Genomic DNA, 18,442 nt, shown 5'->3' on the forward strand with positions numbered 1-18,442 from the left:
TTTCGCTGAAGTAATCTGAAAAAACTTATGCACCGAGGAGATTCAACACACACACACACTGTAACTCTTGTGCACACTGGATCCCAGATGGAGATAAGACCTCACTTTCAAACACCATGAATGGAGACTTAACTGAATTGCAGGTAAAACCACAGAACACTGTTTCTCATGGTGTAGACACAGTTCCATTGTTGCCTCAGGTCACGCTCTACAAAAAAACAACAACCCTATAAACAGACACCATAATGGAATAAATATTGATGCCACCTCTTTTATACGTTTTGGAGAGTATAAAAGAGGATCAAATTTATGTTGGAAATGTTCAGATACAGAGAGCTCTTTAATTCACATGTGGTGGCAATGCAAATTCACACAAAAAAATCTGGGAAATGATATATGATGAATTAAAAAAGATGCTTAAGTGCACTTTCCCCCCAAACCCAGCAGCGTTCCTGTTAGCAATAGGTCAGGAAATACCAAACGAAGTTAAAAACTTATTTCTATACGCAACAGCAGCTACAAGAATAGCGTACGCAAAAATGTGGAAAAGGAGGGCCATCCCAGCAAAGGACCAGTGGCTGCTTAAACTAATAGAATATGTCGAACTAGCAAGTATGACAGCCAAAGTAAGAACTATAGATGCAAAGATAATAACAGGCCAGTGGGAACAATCTGAAGTGTATTTAAAACAAAGTGGTATTAAGATAAATCTACAAGCAGGGATAAATCTGTGATCAGCAGCAGACAAAATAAAGGATCATGAATGGAAGGAGAAAAGAATAGATAATCAATGGAGATGTAGCAAACTAAAGAATGTGAAATAGGATGTCAACGAAAGAAATTATGGGAAGCCTGTACAGTTGTACCTTGGTTCTCGAACAAAATCCGTTCCGGAAGTCCATTCGACTTCCAAAAACGTTTGGAAACCAAGGCACGGCTTCCGATTGGCTGCAGGAGCTTCCTGCAGCCAATCAGAAGATGCATCGGACGTTTGGCTTCCAAAAAACGTTCGCAAACCGGCGTTCGGGAGCCAAAACATGCAAGTCACAAGACGTTTGAGAACCAAGGTATGACTGGTCCTGGAATGCATCTTGTTCTGAAATGTGTATTTAAGGACTTCCTGCTCCCCTTTGAACTCACCTGTGTGTTGAGATTTCCTCAGAAACTTTGCTTCACATGCCCTGCAGCATGCTGTGCAGAAAGTGAGAACATGAGATAGGGTCTTCTGTGGAACTCTCTCTTTAAGGATTCTGGACTCACTTCTTCCTTCCATGCTCTTGGATGCCAGACCAAGGTGGCTCTCTCCCAAAGCACTTTTGGATTGCCCCAATTGCCTTTCTCCTCCCTGCACCCCCAGGCTTCTGCTCATCTAATCACTTTGGTTGCTACCTAAATGTAGGGCATTTAAAAAACCTGACTTGCCTTTGTGTATTCTTTAGGATTTTTTGTTAACCAATTTGGAGGTTTTCTACTTAACTGACAGGTAACAAATATCGGGGGGGGGGGAACACACACACACCTGTGTTTACCAGTTTAATTAACATAAAAATATACAGTTTCCATCCTACAGTACAGCGGCAAGCAGCAATCCTATTGTGGTGGGAACTCCCTAGGGGCAGACAAGAGCCTGTGCCATTGAGGCGACATAATCCAGTTTATTCCTTTTACGGTATATTGCCTTCCTTTCTGTTAAGCTCCCTGTTATTCTGCCGATGTGGCAGGTTTCAAGCCATCTCAGCAACGTCAGTCACAGTACATGCTTCTACGCAGCCCATCCGCCACAAAGTCTGATCACAGCACCACTTGTAATCATCCTGACAAGAAAAATCCAACTCCAGCCGTAACACGACATGGTTTTGGTCTGCCTTGCTCAGAAAGGTGTTCAGGCACTGCCTGCTGGATGCCCCTGCTCAGCAGAAAAACAGGGGGACCCTGGGAGGGTGGAGTGGACTGCCACAATGCAGAAAAGCCAGAAGCGAGCAGAGGAAAACCTGAAGAACAGGACAGTGAAAAACTGTGTTGCAATGGGATGAGGGTACCTTTGATTAAATGCATCAGCCTGTGGCGTTGGTCAGAGGAGACATATTGAAGAAGCTTCAGGGTTGCCAGTCAGCGCCTTGGCTCTGTTCAAGGGGGTTGGTTTAACAGTTAAAGCCCTCTAAGCAGCCTGGCCCCAAGGCATTCTGTGGGGTTTTTTCCCCTAGTGGGGGTTTAACTCATCTGTGTTTGGAACAGGGCCTTGTCTGTGGTGGCACCTTCCCTGCAGAACACTCTCCCTGGTGTTCTGCAGGAAAGCACATCAGCTTCAGTCTATGGAAGCCTTCAAGAAATTGGTTAAACCATTCCTTTCCTACCGGACTTTTGTCAATGAGTTACCTATCACTCCAAAGTTGGATTGATTGCAAGTGTGGGGGTTTCTTTCATTTTTAGAATTTTGTTTTAGAAATACATTTTATCCAGCTGTTGCATTATCGTTATGCATGGAAATTGAGTTTTTTTAATGAATAGTGTGTTATGGTGCATGCTGCAATAAAACTCTAACAGCTGAATAGCTGAGTAAACCTTTAAAATAAATGTATTTTTTTTAAAAATGGAATCCAACAGAATTTAATTCTGTTGCAATTGCAATTGCAAGCATACTTTACTAGAGAGAAAGTTCCACTGAAATTCAATATGACCTACTTCTGGAAAAAAACACATTTGTGTAGGACCATGCTACACAAGCTACTGAAATCAGTTATACATTTAAGAAAAACGCTTCATGTTTTTGGCCCATGGATTTCAACAGGGCTTTTGGGTGTTCGTTTGTGTTGTAGGCTTTGCGTGGGGAAAGAAATTCAGTTTTTAATATTAACAATTTATTTCCAAAAGTGTCCACACAAACTTTTTAAACTTCGAACTTCCCAGCCTCCCATCTCTTGCTCTCCACTTCACCCAGCATCTTCTGCATCTTTATGCAAAGTTGGTATAAGTTATAGACTAGCTCCACTTAAAACCACTGCACCAATAGTAGACCTATCAGACATATTAACACTAAGATCTCAGCATCATAGGGTGCCTCCAGACTACCATTCAGGCAGCTATCATAAGTTTAAAAGGTAAAGGTAAAAGGACCCCTGACCATTAGGTCCAGTCGTGACCGACTCTGGGGTTGCGGTACTTATCTCGCTTTACTGGCCGAGGGAGCCGGAACACAGCTTCCGGTTCATGTGGCCAGCATGACTAAGCCGCTTCTGGAGAACCAGAGCAGCGCACGGAAACGCCATTTACCTTCCCACCGGAGCGGTCCCTATTTATCTACTTGGACTCTGACGTGCTTTTGAACTGCTAGGTTGGCAGGAGCAGGGACCGAGCAACGGGAGCTCACCCTGTCACGGGGATTCGAACCACCAACCTTCTGATTGGCAAGTCCTAGGCTCTGTGGTTTAACCCACAGTGCCACCCGCGTCCCTGTTATCATAAGTTTAGGTTTGCACAATTGAAGGGCTCTGCCTCCCTAGTACAACAAATCTGTTAAAAATGGATTTTTTGCAGTTAGAAAAATAAAGAGGGGATGCATTAAAAAGTGTGGGATGAACAAATGATCAACAGGAAGATGTGTGAACACACTTCAAGCGAAACACGATGAATGCTCACTGACATATATCCTCCCTGCAAACAGATCAGAGTGAACGCTCAATAAAGACTGGACAATGTCTAACGGCTGCATAAGCTTTGGGCAAGCAAATCAGGATAGAAGCTCAATAAACAAGTTGCCATGAGGAGCTCCCTACCATAATAGTTCTGACTTGCATTATCTTTGATTATGCCCAGAAATTTTAACATGATTTCATTTTTTAGCCAATCACTTCAAAACCTTTGCGACTTTCTACCTTGAGAGTCCTTTTCAAAGGGAGATGAGTTCCTGCTACTATCAAACAGTGATGCTGCTCTCCAAAAGAGAAGCAAATGGTGTTGCAGTTGCTGCAGACTCTCATTTAATTAACAATTTCGATAATCTTTCCCCTTCAGAGCATCAGACTTTCCTGCAGCAGTTTCAGGCGTATTATGTGTCTAGAACTCTCTCCGCACTTACGACTTTCCTGCAAGATTCCACAGAGATTTCATTTTCCTACAAAATGAAAAATCCCCAGCAGCCTGTCATTCCTGGCAGCTGAGAGGAACAGGCAACAGAAATGAAAAGGCATTAAAATTTAATGGCTAAATAGTGGCAGAGTGGCATTAAATGCGCAGAAATGGGAAAACCATGAGGCACTGGACAACCATGAAATTTCTGAACTGTCAAAATGAAAAGCATTTGGTTTGATCACTTCCTTACATCATAACTGCCCTGCGCATCTTCAATGAACCGTGATGTCAATACAGCAGAAAGTGTTATATACAGAGTCCTAATCTAGAGTTAAAAAAATAAGAATAGTTGCACCTTTGTTTAAAAACAACAACCACCATGTTAATAAACGCACCTTGCACTTCACAAGTCTAGAAGTCCTTCTGCATATCTCAGGGAATCATATTGCTCCCAATCCAATCTTGGTCCAAGCACAAGAGGAAACTCCAGAACCAATCCATTCTATTGTGTGTGTGGCTTGGCTTGATTTCGTCAAGCTGCTCAAGAGGCAAACTTTGTTGTTAAGGTACATCTCCCACAGATAGAAAGCTGGTGTTTTGTATATGTTTACTCAGGGACTCCCGAATTTGAATTTTTTTTAAAAGCATCTGAAGATGGGACATTTATTTCCCAATTTCCAAAGTTTCTCCCAGAGTTTAAGATCTATATTGTGTCCTATATCTATTGCCCAGAGCTTGAACAAGCTCGCCTTTTGTTTCCCATTTTAATAAAAAAAATATACATTTTAGACAGAAGTTTATCCTTATTTCGTAAGAGTTCTTTTTCAAGTTTTGAGCTTTGGTCCAGAAATCCATTCTTTCTGTGTAATTTAAATATGTCATATATCTGGTGATATTGCAACCAATCCATAACTTGGCTCCTTAAGTTTTCCACTGATTTTAGTTTGGGTTCCACCCCCCACCCACCCCACCCGTAATATCCATCAATTCCCTGTACAGTAAGCCATTCAAGAGGCAGACTTTGTGCCCCAGGTCTCAGGTGAAAGGCAATATATGAAAACTTTTTGTTATGGAGCAGCAAAACAAATAGCATAAATAAAAATTATAAATAAATGTCCAAACAAAATATCATGAAAATTATGCACAGTTTTGGTTTCGTCAGAATTCTTCATCAGGCTAGACGACAAACAAAGCAGGCCGGTTGTAAGGATGGATACAGAGCAAACTGAGAATAGGGTGGGGGAGAGAACACCTATAAAACCCATTTGCAGTTATTAACCACGATCAGAAACATTATAATGATGTCTGGATACAACTGCAGGCAATGAAGCCAAACTCAGCTCCTGTTCTTTCTCTAGAGAAAATTACTTCACGGGACTAATTACTAGCTTCCATCTTTAAAGACTCAAACTTTACCCGCCATTATTTTTATTTAGGGAATATGAATTCCCCTTACTTCCACAGCTGGTTATCAAGACCCAGCAATCACCTTAGGCCAATATTCTAAGGCTGTAGACTGCCAACTACTTCAAGTGAACCAAGGAATTGCTTCCTATATTATGCTTTTACCTGCTGAAGAGCTTCTAGGGTTCCTTTTCTTCTTTACAGTGCTTAGCTGCACCAGCTATTTCCTGCAGGCCAATGCCAAGTTGAGGCATCCAAAACACATACACATTACAACCTAAAAGCTCCCCCAAATACACAGAATCTGTAGCGCCAACCCATAAATCTATGTAATTGCAGTGTGGTGTGGAACGATCATCATGAAAATTACACAGAGGGAACAGGTGAAGCTCTCCTGGTGGTCTCTGCATTAAATGAGGCGCATAGTGCATGCAGGAATCTGTGGGAAAGTGTTTTCAGTGGTGGCTCCATGTCTGCCAAATGCCCTCTCCACAAAAATGTGTCTTGCTCAAACTTGGAATCCATTTAGGTACCAGGTAAAAGCTCACCTTTTTCTGTCAAGACTTTTAAAGGCCAATGGGTTAAGTTCTTTTTAGATTATGGTTCTGCCAATCTGTTATTTATGTATTTTATGAGTATTTTTTTCAGTGTTTTCTGCTTATCATGCATTATGTGTTACATGGCCTCATTTCGTTGTAAATTGCTGTGTACTCATTTTTGATGAAGGGCTGTATAGAAAGACAGAAATAATTTAGCAACACACACACACACACACACACACACACACACACACTTGTCTTTGCCCCAAACTGCTCAACCTCAAGCCTCTTTCCTTACTATGTCACACGTTAAACTTTGTATCCTGAATCTGATGTCTTGGTTTCAAACACTTCTGCCTTTTTTGTAGACTCTGCTTTCACCTTCACCTGTCGTCAGACTGCAAGTCCTTATCGACCACTGCAAAGGTTATTCTCTAAGAAACAAGTATCCACACCCCAGAACAAACCTCCACTTTCATCAGTCTTGCCTCCACTATTTACTTGTGAGACCCATACCTCTCCATCCTCCTCCTATCTAACTGATGTACTGTACATTATAAACTCCTTTGGTCGGGGACGACATCACTGCTCTGTCCTGCACATCACACAGCCCGGCATGGGACAAATATTAAACAATAACAATAGCAATGGAAAAAGCAGAAGGATGGCACTGGACTGTCACTGAGAAAATTATCATTGCATGATCATATCCTGGCACAGACAGCATCTTCCTGTGGCTTGTTTAAATACTTTCCCCACCAGCTGCTCACCACATCCACCTGTGTCCTTTCGATGGAGCGCAAAACTCCCTGTGGTCTCATTACATTTCTTCTTGTGACATGGCTAAGCAGCCCTGCTCCAGCTCAGACATTTCCAAACAGCACAGTATTTAACAATTCCCTGAAGGTTTCCCCCCTTTTGTCACTTTCTGATCATATAACGCTCAGTGTTATAATTCAGGAGAGGTAAGGGCAAAAGGTGCTTTAAAAAAAATAAAAAATCCCCACTTTCCCTCGCCTGGCATCTTCTGAGTCCTCAAAGATTTACTTCATTATCTGCTACTGTTAATAGCCCTAGGATCACTCTGAGCTTTGGCCAATGGCCAAACTGGAGCAAAGAAGTGCTAACCCCCAAAGCAAAGTCCAAATTTCTTCCTGTATCATTCTCAGTGCAGGAGTTACTATACAAGGCACCGATTGGTGGGATTGTCATGGGGTTAGGCATAATCCTATTTATATTAACACGGCTTTGCGTTCCAAAAGAGGGCCTGCTTTACCTTAGCTCCACAGATGGGAAAGTAGCTGCTCTGTTCAGGTACAATCTCTCAGGCAGTATTCCTTCCTCATATTAAACCTGTTGGATGTACGTGTCCTTCACATACTTTTAAGGTCAACGTAGAAGTTTCTAAAAGAAAGGAATTGGGGAATCTCCTGCTGCACCTTCAGCGGCTGAATCACAGTGGACCATTCTTGCAGCCAGCAAAAGGTCTGCAACCATTTGTGGCACCTATACAATGCAACTACACTTGTATCGATGCTATTTTAAACCCTCAAGTTGAAACAGCAGGTCAGACTGTGCCTGGACTAGTTTTTCACATGATCTAACACAGACAGAGAGGCAGGTTCTGAACCACATGCTGTGAATTGCTGCCGTTTTATTTTTTCCTGCTTAATAGGTGTACGTAGACAATAGTGAGAATTCACCAGTGTAGGGGGATGGCGGAATGACTTTAAATAGGCCCCGACAGTTAAAGAGGAGAAGTGTGAATATCATTTATCTGAAGCAATTCTCCAGTGCACTGATACACAGCACTCATCTTGATGCAGCACCAGTGGACTGATAACGGCACAGACTTAAGATAGGTGGGGAAAGAGAATTCTCACCAGCAAGGTTAAAGCCTGTTTTATTTCATATTTCTAATGGCAGGTGCTTCCCTTAGCAGTTCTGCAGAATTAAAAAAAAAAAAAAGTTTTAGATGAAAATACATAAAAAGCATGGCTTCTCCTATTCAACTTGATTCTAAGGAATTTTTGAACCCCCTTACCGCTTTTGCATGCACGTTTTCTCTTATGAATTAATTTAAGAAAATGCTTTTCAGAAACTTGAAATCACCTATGTAAAGCCAAATATTGCAGGCACTGTGATTCCTGTGGCAAGAATGATGATGAGATGCAAATATGGCATTTATGGATGGTCCAGACCACCATATTGATAAAAGAAGCAGAAAAACAAAAGGCTGGATCATCCAGGGCAGTTGTGAATTAGGGTTTGTTTGTCCTTGGTCACGTTGCTCAGTCAAAAGTAGCACATCTGCTTTGTGGCTGGGAGGGCAACTGTGGGCAGAACTGGTGAGGGCATGATGAGGCATGATTCCATCTTGTCCTTGCCTGTCCCTTTAAGATACACAAGTTATCCATCACCTCCAAGCAGAGAGGTCACCCCTCCAATCCACAAGCTGAGGACAGGCTGTTATATGGTAGGAAAATTAGGACAAATTAGACAATATTCGACATTCTCACTGCCTCATTCTCCAGCTTCCCAAAGATGTTAAGTACATGGCTGTTCTGCAATTCATTGTGCCAAGGAACCTGTCACTAAAAGCTATCTGGACACAAGAGACCATAAATATCATTATGTATTCCTTTGTTCCCTCTTGATCCCGCATCCTGAAACCAACAAAAGGAATTATCAAGACCTGAGTTGGCCAATGAGAGTGCTTGACCAATGTGAGTTTCACCAAATGTAGGACCAGGGGTGAAGGAAGGGGGGTGCGGTGGGGGCGATCCGCCCCGGGTGTCACCACTAAGGGGAGTGACAAAATGGCTGGCAGCACTGATGGCGGGGCCTGCAGCACACCCGAGTCACACATCTCTCCTGGGAGCGATGCAGTGGCTTGGGTGCCCACAGGCTCCGCGCTGCCCCAAACTGTCTGCCCGCCGCCTGCCCCTCAGCTGTAGGGCAGATAAGTTGGAGGAGGCAGGCAGACTCCCCGGAGGCCCCACGGAGTGTCCTGCCCTGGCTCGCCTCGCCTCTGGGCACAGGGCACGCGCGCCACCCCGGGCACCCAATCGGCTTGCTGCGCAGCTGTTTAGGACTAGTTAGACCAATATTCTGGTTTAGTGTTTTATTTTCATTTTGATTTTGCATTGCTCTTTTTCATTTATCAATTCCTCTTGAATAAACTGGATTTCTGGGCTGTACTGGCACCTGAACACATTCCTTGAGGACACTTCACTTCTAAAGCAAGAATTGCTTTTTTCTGGTCTTAAGCATCAGGACATATTACACAACAAACGTAGGTGAAGCTTAAGGAGAAAGCCACATTTCCCAACATCCACCAACATTTATTCCTCGCCAGATATAATGCAGATCAAAAGGAAAATGCCAAGAAGGAAAGACAAATTTTATGCCAACAACCCCTGTGAATTCCATAACTAGAAAGTTCAATTCTATTTAAGCATGATGACTGAAGAATGAATTAACTAAATGCGCACATTTTACATTATGGTTATAGTTTTTCTTTTCTCTTTCTAGCAGAATAAGGATCTATGAGCCACTGCCTCTGTTCCTCCATAGTTCCTTCCTATGGAGGGTGTATGTTGTTATTGTTTCAGTGTTCACATAGCACTCAGGACTCTGCAGGCCAAACAGTGAAGCAAGGAACGAAGCTCAAGGCATTAATTGCATCAGGACATAATGTGGCTAAGGCCTTGCATAATTTCTAAGCTCCTAGACATTATCTTAATTAGATGATCTCAGTAATCTCCTGGCCAGAGCTTGGTCAGTTTACATTCTTGTTGTTTTTCAAAGCAATGAAGTGGGGTGGGGAGGATTTTTACAAAAGCATGATTGGAGGTATGGAGAAGAGAGACTGTGATTAATTCCAAGCATCCATCTGGAATAACCTAAGCATCACCGGGGAGGGGGGGTTCTATTTTTTCTTCTGATGTGCTAGAAAATGAAGGGTTCGTTCCCTAAAGGTCAACTCCCTTGGACACCAGTAGATGTGGTCAGTTGGATATACTTAAAATGGGTAGAATACAAAGCACAGATTACTTATTAAAGGAATCTGTTCCCCAAAGCTGGTCACCACTACAGTGGGCAGCCTGGAGACTTGGACAAGGTGCTAAGTCCGAATTTCAGTTCCTGCCTGTATTTCTGACAAGACCAAGACAGAAAGGCTGCATTGAGACCCAGAGGTCTGAAGCTAATCCATCTCAGACGTTCTCCCCATTCAGTGATTTTTCCTGCACTGCTTGTGCCTGACCACCTTGAGCTCAGCAGTGCCTAGCAACAGGTTCTGTAAGTTTAAAAATAGCGGCAACATTTTCCTCCTGATTTTAAGGCTGTTTCCAAGGAGAGGCAATCAGGGACGAGTCTAAGGAGGTATGACTGTCAAAATCAGGGTTTAACCACTTTGAATCCGTAAAGAACAATATGAACTGCGGTTTTGCATGAAGCCCAGCAAGTTGTCCACCTCATTCACTTCAGAAGGCCAGGCAAATTCCAAGGCACAAGGGATGCATCAACTGGTCCTTAAGAGTCATGTTTTCCTGAATACAGATCATGAGCTCCAAATGATCACTGGAAATATTGTCTGTCTCTCCGCACTGGCAGGTCTACAAACTGTTTCTAACCCCATCAATCTGCAACAACCACCGTTGCCCTTCCTGTCCTCCAAAATTACCGTATTTTTTGCACCATAACACTCACTTTTTTCCTCCTAAAAAGTAAGGGGAAATGTCTGTGCGTGTTATGGAGGGAATGCCTACGGGTGGCATGCCTACGGATTTTCCTCCTCTAAAAACTACGTGCGTGTTATGGTCGGGTGCGTGTTATAGAGCGAAAAATACGGTACATCCTACCATCCCCTCTCAACCCAACAAGCCTCAGTGATTTTTCCCAGCACTTGTATTCAAAGGTGGGAGATCATTATGACGATGATTATCTTCACCTTTTCAAGGAGAAAGAATATTTCCAATGCCTGCCTCCTTGGAGCAAGTGCTTCTTTATCAGAAATCTCAGCTGGTTCTGCCATATCAAACAAATCAAGGGCCATCATTCAAACATATCTCTGTGCAACATCATCCGGTGTTTCGGAAAAGAAAATTACTCCCCCCTCTTTTTTCATTTAGGGCCAAGTCATGCTCATGATAAATGGAACCAGCAGCTTAATAATGCAGTCGTCTTCCCACTCCTGACAACTCACTTTCAGAGTGAGGGAACTGTAGCATCATCAGTGGGTATTTCCAGATAGTCACTATTTTCTTCCTGCTAATCATTCATTTATCCTACAATGCATTCATTCTTCTTTTCAATGCATTTTCCAATCACTTTCCAAAGCTGCAAAAAAGTCTTTCTTTTCCCCAAGTGGATCTGGTGTGCTAGGACAGCAGACTGCCTTAATCCACTTTAATTGCACAAAGCTAAATTTCCAGAATGTGCTTGAATCCCTCCTGCAAAATATTGAATCTGGAGACAACTGACACTATGGAAAGCCTCTGTTGAGCCCAGATATCAAAATCAAGTCTCATAGCAGCCTTCCCTAACTTGGTGCCCTCCTGGTGTTTTGGACTACAACTCCCATCAGCCCTAGCCTGTGTCAACTGAGGCTGAAAGGAGTTGCAGTACAAAACATCTGGAACACACCAAGTTGGGGAAGATTATCTTATACTAAGAAACACAGTTCACCCAATTAAGTGTCTTCACAGTGCCTTTGATTTGTTTTGGGGGTTGTAATTTTTGAAGAAAACCGCAAATGCTGAACCACACTCACGTTCCTGCTAAGTTTCTTCACCGTGCAACCTGCCACTTATACCAGCCCTGCAATATCTTGCCTCCATCCTGCTGGAAGGCTGAATTATTAAAGTGCCGAAAAGTGTGGAGAGCATCCTTTAGAAATAGCGGGAAATCAGGCTAACTGCAGAACATAATCCGCTAATGAATGAAGGGCTAGGGGCTGTGCAATCGCCTCAAGGGGCCTTCCAGCTTTTAAACTGCAGCCACTCTGATTTAAATGAGACACACCATATCTTATCCAGGACCTGAAGGTTCATTTAGCCTAAGGATGCTCCCCTGAACCCTGATTCAAGGATTACGTTGGCGACCAGGGGTCAATCGACATATGAAGCATCCCTTTTTGAAAAGGGTACGTTTAACACTGGCACTCTTATTTTAAAGGAAAAGCATCTGATCAGCAGCTGTTCCTAGTGAAGAGAAGTCAACAGCAATTTCTTCTCCCTTACCCTGTCATGTACAGAAGGGAAGACCCCCCCACACACACACACCACTAGGAATCCTCCTGGAGCCTATCGACCCCAGCAGCACACCCCCTTTTGGTCTCTGCCTCTTCTGGGGGAAGCATGCAAAAAAAAAAGTAAGCAGTGGCTGTTCTTGTCTCTACTCTCTTGCTCACCCCCATGGCAGCGGACTGGGTCCATGATGCTACTGAGACAGCAATCTCAAACAGCCACATCTGCCTCCTCATTCATCTTCTGAAAGGAATCACAGAGTGGAATTTTTGTCCAGAGAGAGAGAGAGAGAAAGAGGAAGAGCGAGCAGCTTGCAGATTCGCCATAAGCAGCTATGGGCACAATCCTCCCAACCACTATGCCCACGAAACATGGGCATGAGAAAGGAAGTGGGAACAGCACATTTCCACACCCTGCTCAGCAGCAGTGGTAGAGATAAGAAGAGGAAGCATCACTGGAGAAGATTCCATGGGGCTTCCCAGCTAGAGGGGCCTTCCTGCTCTCTTCTCCATCTTCTTATACAGAGCTGATGGAGAGAAAGATTGCTATTTATTGTTTCATTGCTTTTCTGTACTACCAGCTGCTCTGCTGATTATATGCTTTTCCCTCAAATTAAAAGTGGCAATGTTAATGTGCAATGGAACCCCTGCAAAAACAGGTTTTGATTGGTGCAGAACTGGCCCTGGACCCATGAAGGCAGTAAGGCCCTCTTTCTGGGTCACACTCATTCCCTGTGTTAATGGGGCTGGGTGAGTGCTCACAGCCAGCAAAAAATGAGGCAGGAGAGACCAGCAGAAACAAAACCACCTGACAAATCCAGATCCCAAAATGCCAACCACAGAAGAAGTGCTGTGATCTTGAAACAAGGCGTGTATTACTGTAAAAGCAGTAGGGAGATTGAGAGCCAAATGTTCGTGTGTGTGCATGCGCACACAGCCCTCTATATTTGCATTTAAGAACTTTTAAATTCATCTTCATGAATATTAACACTTACAAAGTGTCTAAAATGTTCTAAGCTCTGTACAGATGTTAGAAGGTAAGTCCCCGCCACAATCTTCTTCCTATGGGGCAGAGGAGCACCCTCCTTCCTATGTACCGTATTTTTTGCTCTATAAGACTCATTTTTTCCCTCCTAAAAAGTAAGGGGAAATGTGTGTGTGTGTTATGGAGTGAATGCAGGCTGCACAGCTATCCCAGAAGCCAGAACAGCAAGAGGGATCGCTGTGCAGCGATCCCTCTTGTTGTTCTGGCTTCTGAGATTCAGAATATTTTTTTCTTGTTTTCCTCCTCCAAAAACTAGGTGCGTCTTATGGTCTCGTGCATCTTATAGAGCGAAAAATACGGTACCTTGGTCCCCTGGCCCACTGGCAGAGACCAGAATGTGTTTTCTTTGCAATTTGTTATTCTTTTTTCTAAGCAGTTAGTTTTCGGGGTTGTGTGAATATATAAAGGAATGGATGTATTTCTGTTTCGTTTTTTAAGCCGAATCCATTCTATTTTGCTGCACTGTATCTAGGCCCAACCAGCAAAGTTATGCAAGGTTTGTGATTCCCATGCTTCATATCAGGGCTGGCAGGAGCACAATTACCATTCTGCTCCAGGCTTCATGAAACAGGTCCATTAATTTCTGTGAGACACTTGTCACATTTGCAAAAAACTGCATTCAAAATGTATTAGCTGCATGCAAGTAAAATATCCCACTAGCTGCAGCATTTTTTAAAGCAGCTACTAGTGCTGAACCACTTTCTCACTCCTGCTGTAATCATGTCCTGAAAAGTCCTCTAGTCCAACAAGCGTCAGACAACATCACCTGGCCAGCTGGGGGTGGGGTGGCGGTCACACATAGCTGAGACTGCAACTGCTCCGAAGTCTGGTGAGTTCATGAATAAACCTCCTTAAGACAGTAGAGCGGAAGGACTGTGGTTAGTGGATCAAAGCACAAGATTACAAATCAAACATCCTTGCTTCCCTTTCTTAGCTCCAAGCATGAGACCTAGAGCAAAACAGTCTTACTTCTTATGCCTCAGAAGCTGAAGATGCAATATAAAGATGATGGTAGCAACCTATCATAGTGAGTCCCTTTTAACTTGAAGCTGCCCAAATAAAGGTGGCCCTGCCTTTTGCAAGAAAAGGAGGCTGAACCTCAGTTGCAATTTCCTGATCTTTGGCTAAAGTGCTGTGGATATTTATGAGGGGCAGCTGAGAAATTCTCAAGCCTAAAAGCCAAGCTGGACAAGATAATGGAAATCCATGATCGGATTTGCAGTCACTATAAATTTTAGCAAACAGCAGCCACAGAAGGAATTGTGGCACTGGAGGGAGTGGTTAACCCTTTCTCATCAGTTTTCCTAGATGAAAATGGCTGTTTGCCTCATTAGGAAAAACTTATATGTACAAGCAACTCCAAAATCTTGTCCACAAGTCCAAGTTTAACTCATTTCTACTTAGTCCAATAACTTTTCAGCTGTACTTACGTTTATTAGCACTGTTCACATTTCTACTTTCTTAAAACATTTTTAACAATTTGCCCAAGGCCTTGCATTCCCAGCTACATATATGATGTAATGATCTAGCTATGGCTAACAAAAGCAAGAAATGCCACAGCTGGTGAACAGCCAACATTAATACCTCTGTATGTGTTCTTATTGTTCAATGGTATACTCTTGGTTGATTTAAGACACTGTGATGGCATATGGGAATGGAAGTAGTCTCGTGAAGCTCATGACATTTAGGGCTGTGTAGGTCGAGATCAGTACAATGCTCAGAAATCTATAGGGAGACAGTACAGAAGCTATGGCATTGCATGCCCTCTGATGCCTATTCCCCATCTCACCCCTCATTTGAACTTACCACAATGAAAAAGGGAGGAAAGATCTGCTTCTCAAAGCTCTGAGACCCAGCCTAATTGAGATTCCTGCATGGTTCATTTCAGATGTAAGAACTGAGTACAGTATAGTATGATCTTGTTACCCTATTTGGCAGTTTCCCAAAGTCAGTTGGGAGTCAGGGGATCCGAAAGCCAAAATGGCACCCAGCCGGCACACCAGGAGGTTAAATCCCAAACTGACCTTGCTGTGAAGTTCAAGACAGATTTGTTGCAGAGGATCCAAGAGTCTTTTTCAATGTGCTTTCGGGATGATTTGTGCTCATGGTGGTATTGATGTGGGGATAAGCAATCCTGCTCTCAACACTGTTAATACCCTCTAAAGTTTTATGCTGCTTTGTTTTTTAGTGGTGCACATCCTGTAGTTTCCTGCTAAAATCCTCTAACTTTACATATTACAAATGTTCCAAGAAGGGATTATAAAATGAAATTTAACACACATCTTGACCTGAAAAAAGGTTCCAGAGATTTTTGGGTGCCTACTTTAGTTGTCCTATTGTGCAAGAATGCCCTTCCAGATGGAAGTAACGTGGTAACACTAGGGAAGCATCGTAGAGAAATTAATGAAGCAGAATGATGTGTGGGCGGTCCAGCAACTAATGCACTATTATTGTGTCAGTAACACATTGCACAATACACCAGCAAAAAATCCACGAGTCTGTGGGGGAATCTCTGCTTTCCTGACCCTCAAACTATGATATTTTATTCCTGGGGAAATGCTCAGACCAGGGTGTAAACAGCTGTTCGCCCATGGCCTAATCCTATGCGCGTTTGCCTCAAGAGTGGATCCCACTGCTTGCTTTAAAAATGAGAAAAAATAACAGATCCTGGCCACAGAAATATCCTTCCGGATTCCTCTGCTTCTACCTGCCACCCCACTCCCATCAGAGAATAGAGAAGAGGACAGACTAAGCCAGGTGTGGGGAACCTGTGGCCTTCCTGATGTTGCTAAACTATAACACCCATCAGCCCCAGCAAGCATGGCCAATGGGATGATGGGAGCTGTAGTTCAACAACGTTTGTAGCCTGCCAATAGAAAACAGAACGTTAACTGCATTTTTTACTCTCATTACAGAGCACTTGGGGACTTTTTTTTTTTTAGTAGGAAGCGATGTATATGTTGAATAAACCTAAAACTCATAAATGACAGCAGGATATTCAAATGAAAGGGGGGGGGACAGCAGTGAAAGAAAACTAGAGAGAGAGAGAGAAGTGCTCATTTTCTATATTTAAAAGTCTGAAGTTCCCCCTGAGCAGTCTCATTTATCTGGATGCACTGTGAGATAGGAGTTTGTAAATAGGAAAGAGGGAATGAAACATCTGAGAAGAGCTGAGGCCTGCAACCGCCAAAAGAAGCGTTACAAGCAGCCAAATCAAGACACAAGGTTAAGTCTGGAACACAATGTAAGTTCTGTCAGGTGAGGGGGAAAACCACCATAATCCTGATCACTGAACGTAAGTCTCACGTTGGTCTCCTGTCTTCTCAGCTTACTGAGCCAGGAAACCCTTGACTTAGCTGCACCGCCACTGATGGCATTCCTTGATAAAGGCAAACAGATCAAACTGAACCGGCTTTGCACCAACTGCTCGCAAGCAGGGCTAGGAGATGCTGCCCTCGCCCCTCAATGGTATCTGCCAGGTATTTCATCCCACAATTTAAGAGTTTATTTAACATGCTTTCCTTCAACTTCAGAATAATTGATCAAATTACGCACACACACACCCCGCCCCGTATGTGCCGATTTCTATGTCCCCAACTGTTTAGAATCAAGATGGACGGGGAAAGGGGGCGGGGGGAGCAACCAGCATGTTAAGTCCCTACTCCAGGAATCTGCATGCCCATAAAAACAGACTTTACAGCATTTCAAGCAGACACACACACACACACCCCAGCAAAAACCTGCCAATTCTACAAGCCAGGTCTTTCATCCTAATGTTTCCGCACTTTGCTGCTGAGTCAGTCAGCAAAGGTTGCTGCTGCAACTTGGTGCATAAACAGCTAGCTAGGAATCGCTTACACAAACTCTCCAAAACTTAACGGTGCTCCGCAAAGCGTCAGCGAGGCTTGCTGGGTGCTTCAAGTCCTCACGTTTGGAGGTCAAGATCTTTCCCGTTTCGGTTGCATTTGGGGTCCTTTAGCTTTGCAGAAGACAAGGTACGGAAGACAGATAACTTTTATTTACCTCCGTGAAGCCCTCGTGCAGGATATCCAATAAATTTCCGCGCGCCAAGCAGGCAAGCATTCTTCAGAAGCCCACCCAAAGGGCCGAGTTCTCGGAGCATGCAGAACAATTCCTCCAGCCTGGGGCACGACCCCCTCCTCCTTCTCCCCCTCCTCCTCCTAAAGACAAAGACTTGCAGCTCATGGGGGACCTCGTTCATAGTCCCATATGTGCAGCCCGTTAGTGCAAACAGGATACTTGAGCCAAAGTCAAGACTTGTACTGGGCATGCTCGGAGGGAGCCACTGGGGGAGCAGCAGGAGAGATGTCACACCACTCTGTTCCTATAGAAACGCCTCAGCTTAACAGATGCAGGCTGAGGAACTGGTCAGGGAAAACATCTGAAACCTATTTCCAGGGGCTGGCCCCTCCATCTGATACAGAGCTCTGCTCCGAAGGACTGGGGGGGGGGGAGCAAATCTGGTTCGGCTAAGAAGGGAACGTAGTCGAAAGAGAAGAAAATCTAAAATGGAACGTCCAACTTTAAAACTTTGCGCAGGAAATCTGAAAGTCAGCGCCAGTGTGGCTGTAACAGGCTATGCCCAATTTATTTGCCATCTCTTCAGTGTTAGGGTACATTGTGTACATAACCGCACAAGGCAGTTCATTGCTAAAATGTGGTTTGAAAACATGCTCCATGGCTTGGCTATGCAAATCGATCCTTACAGCCCAGGGGGAGCAATAAACAAATTAAGTGTGTCCACATCCTGGTAGCATTTCCTTTCAAGTTGCTGGAATAATTTAGGCTGCATTCCTAGGCACATGTACCTGAGAGTAAAACTAACAGAATACGGACTTAATTCCAAGTAAACGTGTACAGGATTGCGTCATCTTTGTCCCATGGTACACACTTCCTTCTCTTGGATTTTTAAAAATAGAACTCTATATTTGTTACACACTGAAAAAATGTAATTTGGACTTCAAAAGGAGTGAGGGTTGGCTATATGTCTGTGAGTATGCTAAGTGCCTCGAGTCAGTCACAGCCCTGTTCTCCCACCCTTCTCATCTCCTTACTCTTTTTTAAAAAAAGAAATAAGCAAGATTTGTGCAAAATCAAGTTTTTGTTTTGGCATTT

At 43.5% G+C, this 18,442-nt stretch overlaps 1 protein-coding gene across 13 annotated transcripts in view; it reads right to left on the reverse strand.

Moving 5' to 3' along the window:
- Positions 1–18,442, reverse strand: part of DIXDC1 (DIX domain containing 1) — an 81,123-nt gene that overhangs the window by 42,627 nt on the left and 20,054 nt on the right. For 2 of the 13 annotated variants that reach the window (XR_014520369.1, XM_083481006.1), the window contains exon 1: positions 17,330–17,586. The exons of 8 other annotated variants lie outside the window; for them this stretch is intronic. Coding sequence is in view for 2 of the 5 variants with exons in the window: in XM_083481006.1 (XP_083337132.1) it covers positions 17,330–17,389 (60 nt within the window). In the remaining 3 variants the exon portion in view is untranslated. Of the gene's footprint in view, positions 1–17,329; positions 17,587–18,442 lie in introns of those variants that run through there. 3 more of the 13 variants (XR_014520370.1, XR_014520371.1, XM_083481013.1) reach the window with 3 other exon arrangements.

The sequence above is a fragment of the Podarcis liolepis genome, assembly GCF_965112155.1.
Source record: "Podarcis liolepis genome assembly, chromosome: 16".
NCBI lineage: Eukaryota > Metazoa > Chordata > Lepidosauria > Squamata > Lacertidae > Podarcis > Podarcis liolepis.